Source organism: Clytia hemisphaerica, unplaced genomic scaffold, assembly GCF_902728285.1.
Source record: "Clytia hemisphaerica strain Z4C2 unplaced genomic scaffold, Clytia hemisphaerica genome assembly, whole genome shotgun sequence".
In the NCBI taxonomy this organism is placed as follows: domain Eukaryota; kingdom Metazoa; phylum Cnidaria; class Hydrozoa; order Leptothecata; family Clytiidae; genus Clytia; species Clytia hemisphaerica.
Window position 1 is genome coordinate 754857 of NW_027104390.1, and position 11352 is coordinate 766208.

Genomic DNA, 11352 nt, shown 5'->3' on the forward strand with positions numbered 1-11352 from the left:
AATGACACGGGTGTGAAGGCACGGCTACAAATGAAAAAGCTGTCAAACAGATATATCGGTCTATTTTTCATCTCTATTTTTCCGAAAGCAGCCAGTGAGGCAACCTTTTTTTCCAAGGCGTTCTGAAAATTTTTTCATGTTTCATATAGAAATTTAGATCTGTTCTGATTAAGGTTTAATAAATTGACCAGCTAGAAATGCTGAGGTGTTCTGACGAGACAGGGGGATAATCAAGATCCTTTAACGTGCATTTGTTTTCTAGAAAGTTTTCAGAACACTCTTTTAATGAGACAGGGGTATAATCGGAGAAAATTTATGCATAGAAAATTTCAGATCACATGTTTCGTAGGAAAAAATATTACAAGTATATGTTGGCAAAATGTTTTTCCTAGATTTCAGAACACATCACCATAAAGCCAAAATAAGTTTAGGGATGAAAATAATGAATTTCCTAGGTTTCCTAGAAAGCAGAACACATCATTTGCATTAAAAATTGAAGGTCATAACATGTGCTCTCCTAGAAGAAAAGATATCATATTTCTAAAAAATTGCTTTGCCGGCTGCTTCTGTTTTTCGGCAGACAGGTGTTTATAACACTCTGTTGCGTTTCAAATTCGACATCTCTTGAGACTAAAGTTTATTTTTCTTCTTTGCATATCGCAACATGCGAGGTGCCACAACGAATGACGTCAGTACTTTGTAAGGTGATAAATTTTTGCAAAAGAAATATAGCAAAAAAAAGAAAATCAATTCCCAAATTAACATACGGCTGGTGTAATTGGTTATGAAATGTGTTAGAAAGGCATATTTACTTTGATTGATATCTTTAAGAAAAAGGCTAACCACGTGTGAGTATTTGTAACTCATCACTCTGTCACTTGTACCGTCAAATTCGATGCATCAGGCATACGACGTTTTCTCAACGTTTAATTAACATTCGTAACAATCAAATGAACTTGTTTGCATGTAAAAGCAACGTTACGGATGTCGAATGGGTAGAAAAATGCCTGAACAAAATGACCAAAAATTGTTTTTTCTCATTAAACCCTTTCCCTAAAGGGGAGGCTACTGGCAAAAAAAGCAACAAAAAAATTGAAAATTTTCGAGGCGATGCTGTTGTTTTCGGCGGGAGAAAATGAAAAAAGTACTTTCAGGCTTTTTTTAATAAGGATTTCCTGAATATTTTTACAAGTTCGCTCTTTCTTAACCCTATTCAACCTAGGCTTTTAGGGGCGGTTCAGAACTAGGGGGGGGGGCTTTTCCTGTACCACCCCTTAACTTTTGATCTAGTGGGTCTTTTTGGACGAAATTTGGCACACAAGATCTTTGTCACGTAAGGTAACTTTTGACAAAAAAAATTTTTGATGACGTCACTCATCATGCCCAAAGTGAGCAAAAACCAAAAATTTCCTTTGTTCTTATAAATAGCTATTGTATTCTAACAAAAGCTTTAGAAAAAAGTTGTCTGAGTTTAAAATGCTTATTTTATCCTAAATATTCAATAAATTACGGTTTAAAAGATATATTTGACATTAAAAAAAAATTTGTAGTGGAAAAGTGTCAATTTTTGTGACACCTTACTGTCAGAAATGTCATCATACTCAAGGTGTGAAAATTTTTAGGTGTCAAATTTTTTTTTATTTTGAAGCTAAATAAAAGTTAGGAATTTACAGAAAATTTCAAGGCAAAAGCTCTATTATTTCAGGAGCTATTACCAATAGTTTGACCTCCGAACAGAAAGAGCCCCCCCCCCCCTAGGCCGAATAGGGTTAAGCCAAGTCGACGCTTCGCCTCTGAATTATATACGTTTTTTGTAGGAAGGTAATAAAAATCTGGAAGTCCGTGGATATTATCTATTTTTCTGTGTTTTAAGTTTAAAACCGTTTAGAAAGATCTTATTTTAAATTTTTTCAAATTTCTACGGCAAGGCAAAACAAAAATTAAACAATTATTTACGCTAATCGTATGACTGATTACAGATTAGTACAAGAGTTCCCAGTTCACAGGGCCGATTAATCGTTAATTGTCCCTAAACATAACAAACTATACATTTTAGGAATCGTATTTGGATGTAGAATACAGTATCGGATTCGGTGTAACTTAATTTTTTTCTCAGCTAAATTTGAGTTTTTCTAAGAAAACGTGATTATGACGTCATTATTTATGACGTCATAATCATGGAATGTGGAATGAATGAGGAATGAAGCGAGGGAAATAATATGTTCACGCCAATAATGAGTCCTGTAAGAAATGCAGACCTGATAATGCAACTTTTCAATTGAATAACTCGATAACTCAACTCTATTCGAGTTGGACGAGCAGAATATATTTGTCCACTAGAACTCTCAAAGAAATTTTTTTTTTCAGAAGTGCGCCATAAGTAAATGCTACTAAAGCGTTTGTTTTACCCAGGGTAGGCTTTTTAAATCTTAGTTTGGTCGAAGGTACTCTTATAAATAAGTTCTTATACAAAAAAGTGTTGCTTTAAAGAATAGAGAACATTCGCCACAAGCCCCCCCCCCCCAGTCAGGGCATTCAAAAAGACATTTTTTTACCCACAGGGTCGGCTTTTTATTGGCCCAGCGCGCGCAGCGTAATGGGCTTTTAAAACGCAACTGATCGAAGATATTTGATTTTGTTGGGGCCTGTGCGCGCAACTATCAATTGACGAGCCCATGCTAAAAAAGCGTTTATCTAACTTGCTATTGTGCGCATGCGTAAAAAAACACAATCGATTAATGCACCCGATTAATATGGTCAAATCTCAAATCTCTCCTTCTAAATTTTACGAAATAATTTTCTCAAATAAGTTATTAAAGCATCTAATTAACTCTCCATTAATTTCTTGTATGATTCGAGTTCCTCTGTATCGAAGAATTCACTCATATAAATCATAAAGCTGTATGGCGACTCTGCAACGGAAACTATGTCGACACTACTGACAATGCTGGACCTTAACGCCGCTTAGGCTTATTCTTGTTGTATTTATCTAGGTCAAGGGTCGGCCTTTTTCCCACCCAAGGGTCGGGGTTAATATAAATTGCCGTCATTTTTAGAAAACGCGGCCGCGTCATTTTCAGAAACACGCAGCCGTGTCTTTTTTCAGAAACACGCGGCCGCATAAAATGACACGCGGCCGTGTAATTAATTACGCGGCCGCGTTTTTTAGACTCGCCCGCATATTTTAACACGCAGCCGCGTTTCTCGACAAAAACGTGCGGCCGCGTTTTTATCTTTTAATATCCGGCTGCGTCTTTCCGCTGAATAACGCGGCCGCACTTTTAGCATACGACCGCGTTATATAAAACGGGGCCGCCTTACAAAAGAAACACAACTAAAACTAAAAGGTACAATTATTCAGCCACGGTAAAAACGTGTAATTTCAAAAAAATCTGAAAGGTTTCCTACACTTTTTTTTAGAAGAACCAGTAAAACTTTTCTGAGGCTCGGCTGTTCTTATTTTTTTTGACAGTTTGAGCCTGAAATTTTTCTTATTCTGTTCTTATTTTCAGGCTGTATTTGAGGTATTTTAGACGTTATACCCAATTTTTACCGCTTTTGCCCCTAAATTGCTTGAAATTTAGTATTTCAGGCTCAGCATTGTTCTTAAATTGTTCTTATTTTTTGGCGATTTTGAGCCTCATTGTTCTTAAAAAATTGTTCTTATAAAAAAAGTGTACTCATTTTAGTTTTTTTTACAATCACACTTTTTGAAACACCCGGTATCTATGCTTTTCAGAGGTTAAAAATCTTAAATCAAATATTATAAATTTAAAGTGATTTTTGAAATTCATTACTGTACGCTTGCTTCAGAGTAACAGTTAGTCGGACAAAATTTCATGTACCATGTGTGTGTGCCAGTGACATGGAAAGATAACCGAGTCCCATTTGGGCAAGTGTGCTTCCCAAGAACAGGCTCTCATCTCAGATAAATGCAATATTTGATTTAAAAATCAAAAATCAAGAATTGGTTTGAAATTTAATTTTTAATTGGTGAGGGATAATTGAAAATCAATTTTCTTCTGAAATTCGATTTGATTTTAAATCAAAAATCAAATGATACTTTCGGGTCACGGATTGAATCCGATTTCCTTTTGATTTCTGATTTCTTTTTGATTTCTTTTTGATTTTTGATTTCTGATTTCTTTTTGATTTCTCTTTGATTTCTGATTTCTTTTTGATTTCTTTTTGATTTTTGATTTTTTTTTTTGATTTTTTTTTTAATTTTTTTTTATTTTTGATTTCTGATTTCTTTTTGATTTCTTTTTGATTTTTGATTTCTTTTTGATTTCTTTTTGATTTCTTTTTGATTTTTCAAAAAGGTGTACGTGATTTTTTTCAGTGATTTACCCCTCGAATGGCATTATCGGAATCGTAATATACATCAAATTATCTTTCCAACGAGTATAAACATGAATGGGTTTCTATCATTTTTCACATTTTTCATGTGATTTTTTTGGTGGTTCGAGTGAGTGATCTGAAAAAGGCCATAAAAAAATTTTCCCAACACTTGGAAGGGGCAAAATTGGTTTTTTAGTTTCCATTAAGACTATATTAATGGAAAATGCAATAAAAACCCATATATACCCTATGTCAGGGTGATGAGAGACCGCCACTGGACTAGACAGCTCGGAAATCCAATAGAGATGTCCATGGTTTTTTTTTTTCAATTTCTCATCAGAGATGAGGCTTGATCGCTTTTTTCGGGGATGAGATATTTCACCAGGGAAGAGTCTTACTGGGGGGAGAGTCTACCAGTCTGAGTATAAAATAGTTTAACACCCGTGTCACAGACACGCTGGGACCCTTGCCCCGCTGGAAAATTAAGCAAAAATTTCGGAAAAACCCTTGAATTTCAGCCCCACTGGGAAATTAACTTTGATTTCATCCCCACTCGAAATTCCATGTTTAAAAATTGCACTCCGAAACCATCCCCACTACGTTTTTTAACCTTGGAACAATAGAATTTCTATCCCCATTAGGATTTCAATAGGAATCTTTATTCCCACTGAGGAAAAAAGTTCCATCGGCATCGGGGCTGTGAGACAGGGGTGTAGTTTAATTTCAACGTCGTTTAGGTTCCACTTTCCGGACTGAGATTCCACTGCCATTTTTCCAGTGGAAAAGACCAAGGCTCTGGGTAGCTGAAAAAGGAGAGTTGGCAGTTTCCGGAGAAGTTACCTTAAGTGGATAAATTTTCGCGTGGACTTTTTTTCGCGAATCGAAAATCGAAAATTTTCGCGTGGACTAAATTTCGCGAATCAGCCTCTTTTTCACCTAATTTCTTTCATTTTCCTAGGGGTTTTGGCAAAAATCATAATTTTAAATTTTTCGCGTGGACAAAATTTCGCGAAAATGGCCAGAATACGCGAAAATCGCGAAAATTAATCCACGCGAAAATTTATCCACTTAAGGTAGTTGAATCTTATCGAAAACGACGTTAGGCCATTGGGGAATCTTCTAACCAGATTCGATGGGTTTTCAACCGGTTGAGATGGAGTTTTTGTAAGACACCTTAATAATTGATCATTTGAAGTAACAAAAACAAGTTAACTACCAACCAAATCAAATAAGAGCTTGTAAAAACTCCATCTCGTCCCTTTTCAACTTTTTTAAAAAGGATGCTTGTATTGATGTTTATTTTATGATTTTAAGATGTGCCTACTCTCGGGTACCTAATAGCCGTCCCCCCCCCGCTAATTAATTTTTCGAAAATTTTCCACCCAGGACATTCTTATTCCAACCCCCCCGCTTATTAATTTTTGGGAAAATGTTTTTGAAAGATCCCTTTTTTGTCTTAATTCTGCTGTATTAGCCTCCTTTTCAAACATTTTCCACCCAGGACATTTTTATTCCAACCCCCCGCTTATTAAATTTTGAGATTTTTTCCAACCCCCTGCTATTCCAATTCCCCCCCCCGGCTATTAGGTACCCGAGAGTATGCTCTCACATAAAAAATATTGTTTGCATTGCAAGCAATTGAAAATTATCAAACATCAAACACTTATCATATCTATCAATGGAAAAATCTAATGTTTTTATCTCTGTCATTACCCATGCAAATCCATCTCACTGCAGATTAGTGGATATATATATCCATAATGTCTTTAGAGCATATTATTTTTAAGAACAATAAAAAAATAAGAACTATAATTCGGTTGTTTCAAATAAAGGTAATGGTCGTGTTCAGACCAAGGTTTAAAGCAATTAGGTCTACATGTTTTCTTTTATATTCCTTTTGTATTTAAAACGGCGCACTTCTCATTAGTTAAACCAAAGTTTAAAAGGAATCACCCTCTGGTTTAAGAAACTAGTTTTTACGATTTCGTTACAGTTTTCTGAATAGACGAAATTAAAATTCGCAAGTGAAAAGCAATGCTCCTTTTGTAAATGAAGAAAAAAGAACGTGAAATTTATGACTTAGAGACGGTCGGAGCATCTCTAGCAGTAATGGCTTCAATGAACATGAATTAGTGTTTTGCAGAGGGATTCCCTGAAATCTTTTTTGTTTCAAAGTATCTCAAGAGAGAAGATGACATGATTTCAAGTTAGGAAAGGAGATTCCTCGAGATCGTCAATCGATGATGACAAAAGAAAAGTGATTATAATTGAATTCCCATATCAACAAGGTACTACTTAAACCTTAAACTTAAACTTTCAGGTCTGAACACGACCAATAAATCTACTTTTTAATAACTTTAATCATATACACGCTTTTTTATAAGAACACGAGGCTGAAAATTGGCCACACATCCGAGATTTTCAAACATTTTATCAATCAAGTTTTGAAGACATGAGAAAATATGAAAACTATTTTTGATTGTGCTTATATGAAAACTCATGTGTAACTTTTTTCGCGAATCGAAAATCGAAAATTTTCGCGTGGACTAAATTTCGCGAATCAGCCTCTTTTTCACCTAATTTCTTTCATTTTCCTAGGGGTTTTGGCAAAAATCATAATTTTAAATTTTTCGCGTGGACAAAATTTCGCGAAAATGGCCAGAATACGCGAAAATCGCGAAAATTAATCCACGCGAAAATTTATCCACTTAAGGTAGTTGAATCTTATCGAAAACGACGTTAGGCCATTGGGGAATCTTCTAACCAGATTCGATGGGTTTTCAACCGGTTGAGATGGAGTTTTTGTAAGACACCTTAATAATTGATCATTTGAAGTAACAAAAACAAGTTAACTACCAACCAAATCAAATAAGAGCTTGTAAAAACTCCATCTCGTCCCTTTTCAACTTTTTTAAAAAGGATGCTTGTATTGATGTTTATTTTATGATTTTAAGATGTGCCTACTCTCGGGTACCTAATAGCCGTCCCCCCCCCCCCGCTAATTAATTTTTCGAAAATTTTCCACCCAGGACATTCTTATTCCAACCCCCCCGCTTATTAATTTTTGGGAAAATGTTTTTGAAAGATCCCTTTTTTGTCTTAATTCTGCTGTATTAGCCTCCTTTTCAAACATTTTCCACCCAGGACATTTTTATTCCAACCCCCCCGCTTATTAAATTTTGAGATTTTTTCCAACCCCCCTGCTTATTCCAACCCCCCCGGCTATTAGGTACCCGAGAGTATGCTCTCACATAAAAAATATTGTTTGCATTGCAAGAAATTGAAAATTATCAAACATCAAACACTTATCATATATCAATGGAAAATCTAATGTTTTTATCTCTGTCATTACCCATGCAAATCCATCTCACTGCAGATTAGTGGATATATATATCCATAATGTCTTTAGAGCATATTATTTTTAAGAACAATAAAAAAATAAGAACTATAATTCGGTTGTTTCAAATAAAGGTAATGGTCGTGTTCAGACCAAGGTTTAAAGCAATTAGGTCTACATGTTTCTTTTATATTCCTTTTGTATTTAACGGCGCACTTCTCATTAGTTAAACCAAAGTTTAAAAAGGAATCACCCTCTGGTTTAAGAAACTAGTTTTTACGATTTCGTTACAGTTTTCTGAATAGACGAAATTAAAATTCGCAAGTGAAAAGCATGCTCCTTTTGTAAATGAAGAAAAAAGAACGTGAAATTTATGACTTAGAGACGGTCGGAGCATCTCTAGCAGTAATGGCTTCAATGAACATGAATTAGTGTTTTGCAGAGGGATTCCCTGAAATCTTTTTTGTTTCAAAGTATCTCAAGAGAGAAGATGACATGATTTCAAGTTAGGAAAGGAGATTCCTCGAGATCGTCAATCGATGATGACAAAAGAAAAGTGATTATAATTGAATTCCCATATCAACAAGGTACTACTTAAACCTTAAACTTAAACTTTCAGGTCTGAACACGACCAATAAATCTACTTTTTAATAACTTTAATCATATACACGCTTTTTTATAAGAACACGAGGCTGAAAATTGGCCACACATCCGAGATTTTCAAACATTTTATCAATCAAGTTTTGAAGACATGAGAAAATATGAAAACTATTTTTGATTGTGCTTATATGAAAACTCATGTGTAACTGGTGTAATTTGAGCACTAAATGTTAAGGAACAAAAATAAAAAATACGAGTAGAAAAGAGTGTTAAGCACATTTAGAGATATATACACTTTTTTTTATGAGAAGGAACTATATAAGAACATAAGGCTTCGCTGGCCAAAATATTAAGAACAAGTTAAGGACATTTTAAGGCTTGGTGGACGCTAAAACACCTAATTTCTTAGGAAAATGGACAAAAATGCTCAAAAAAGCCGAAAATAAGAATATTTTTAAGAATATTTTTAGGCTTGAAACTCAAAAAGTTAAGAACATCCAAAGATTTCAAAAATTTTGGATGTTCTTATAAAAAAAGTGTATTTCATAATTTCATGCAAGTTAAATAATTCGAAAGAGGAATGAAAGCAAAAAGTAATTAAAGCTGTTGAACTTTCACTTTTCAGTGACTGTGTTTATAAGAGTTTTCCAATCTAGTAGAAATAGCACAGAGTACAAACAACTTTCAGTTTTGACTTTATATTAGCCCAATAAGCTTGAAAAATTATTGAAAAAGTTTGGAACAACAAAAAGCTATACAGAAATTTATTCTCGACAAGAAAAGTAATTGTTTTTATCGAAAAAAGGGGGTCGAATATTTTTAAAAGGATTAAAACGACTTTAAAGTCCAAAAAACAAAAATATTGTGGTTAAAGCTACTAAACTAAATTTTGAATTTTAGACACGACTATTTTCAACACACGTATTATTTTAACCTTTCTTGTATAATTATGCACAATATACTATATTAAAAAAATTTAAACACAGAAAAATTATGAAATTATAGGAATTTATAAAAATCGAACAGATTATGCATATTAAAAAAAGAGTGATAAATCAATGCTCAAAAGCTTAAGGTTGAAAGCTCCCAAAAATGAATTTCAGATGGTAAAACTTGTTGACATTTTTTCACGGTTTCAAACAAACACCCAAATAGTATAAACAAATTATAAGAGATTTTTGTTTTCATTCAAAATATAGCTGAATATAACCCTTCGAAATTTCAAAGACACCAAATTTGTTTCATGTAAGAGTTCTAAAGCTTCCCTGAATTGTCTTGGAAACACTTTTAGAAATAGTGTATTCAGCTAAGCATTATTCTTACTATTTAGAATTGTTCTTAACCATAGGCCTCTTCTCTCAATCCTGAAACCTCACTTAATTATTATAAAATTTCAGGACCCTTAATGATTATGTAAATTAGAAATGCATTTTTTAAGGAACCAAATCAATTAGTTGACATAAACACACTAAGTGCAGCATAACAATAAAGCATAATATGTACAATTTTATAGAAGGTTTATTAGAATATATTTAAAGAGTTTTGATATTCAATTACGCGGAGTTATCAAATCTTCTTCATCCTCTGGGTCCTGATCAATTACTTCAATAGCTGCAGCATCTTGAACTTCTACCTCATCATCTTGTTGTTCTTTACCTTCAAAAGATTCATCTTTTTCTTCGGGTTCAGTTCCCGTCATAGTTTTTTCTAGAGCTTGGTCTTCACTCATTGTAACAATGTGTATAATATCAGTGTCATTTTCAGTGGTATCGTAAGTCGAGTCAACAATTTCCATTTGCTCAGTTGATTCTACTTTAATAGCAACTTTTAATGTTTCGTTTCTTTCAGCCGACTGTAAAGCTTTTCCGATGAAATAAAGGTCTTGAAGATTGGGCTTAGGCAATTCTTCTGGGTTTTCTTTAGTAGCAATCAAATTTTTCTCCATTAATTCCTTTAAGTCCTCGTTATGACACAAATGTTCGTTAGTGTTATTTAGAGCAGAAAACATCTCTTTCAATGACTGAAAATCTACATTTTCCTCTTCTTCATTGTGTAAGTCTTCGTAAATTTTCAGAGCATCTTGCATTTGAATACGAATGAAAGCACAACCATTACAAATTTTACTTTGAGCTTTTGCCTTAGCTGCAGCAGCTTTCTCTGCTGCTTTCTTATAACGTCCTCGCTCTATAGGAACACCATCAGGTGGAGGTGGGCCAAAATTGGGATAAGTTAGTCGCACAAGTTTTCTAGGTGAATCATTGTCTGTTGTAACTTCATTGCTATTCAAGGGGCGACGTCCTTTCTTGGGAGCTTCAACAAGTTGCATAATACGATGGGCTTTATCTCCTTTTCTCTGTCCTTGATCTTTCAAAAATGTGATTGAACTATGAGAATTTATTGCACATCGGAAATTTGTTTTCCAAAGAGCAGGCCTGGCTTTATCAACACCCTCTCGGTATCGATTTGTGTAAATTGCCCATGCTTTAAAAAGGGAAACATCTCCATCCTCCCAGCCATTTCTAGAAGCATGTTTCCAAGGTACATGAAATATTTTCTCCTTTCTATCAATCCAATAAACACCTTTGTGCTTTCCACTATCTACTTGTTCCTTTAACCATTCTGGTAAACTCAATCGAAACAAATTTGGACTGGAATTAGCAGCTAAAACTGGACATAACTGCTCTTCTTCTGCTACCCCTTCAGTATCAGTAGTTGTAGTGATAGCTTCAGCTGCATCAGTGGTCGACATTTTTAAAGTTTTGAAACTGAAATCGAAAGAACTTTCGCCTTCGATTTCAACTGCACCTCGGACACGTCGAGTGAAAAGAAAAGTGAAAGGGGCTAGGCCTGGGGATAGGAAGTTTCGCTTTCACTTATCAATTCTTTTCATTGGCTCCGAAATCTATTGTATTTTCGACTGGACAAACGAGACAAGCATTGTTCTTAGTTTAGACTGGACAAAATTAATTTTAAAACCGAAAGTCCGCCGAAAGTTACTTTGAAAATTTAACTCAAAGTGTCATGTAACCAAATTTGCTACCAAATTTAGTCTACAATTTTACTACAATTCAAGA

The 11352-nt window shown here is 34.4% G+C and overlaps 1 protein-coding gene across 1 annotated transcript; it reads right to left on the reverse strand.

The window, feature by feature from the left end:
• Positions 1–9732: 9732 nt before the first annotated feature.
• On the reverse strand, positions 9733–11122 carry LOC136819729 (uncharacterized). Its single transcript, XM_067075975.1, has one exon. The coding sequence runs from the start codon at positions 11025–11027 to the stop codon at positions 9828–9830; it is 1200 nt and encodes a 399-aa protein (XP_066932076.1). The 5' UTR covers positions 11028–11122; the 3' UTR covers positions 9733–9827.
• Positions 11123–11352: the final 230 nt, after the last annotated feature.

Bases quoted from the DNA above. Each gene is read 5' to 3' on its own strand.
- LOC136819729 (XM_067075975.1), bottom strand. From the start codon at position 11,027: ATGTCGACCACTGATGCAGCTGAAGCTATCACTACAACTACTGATACT.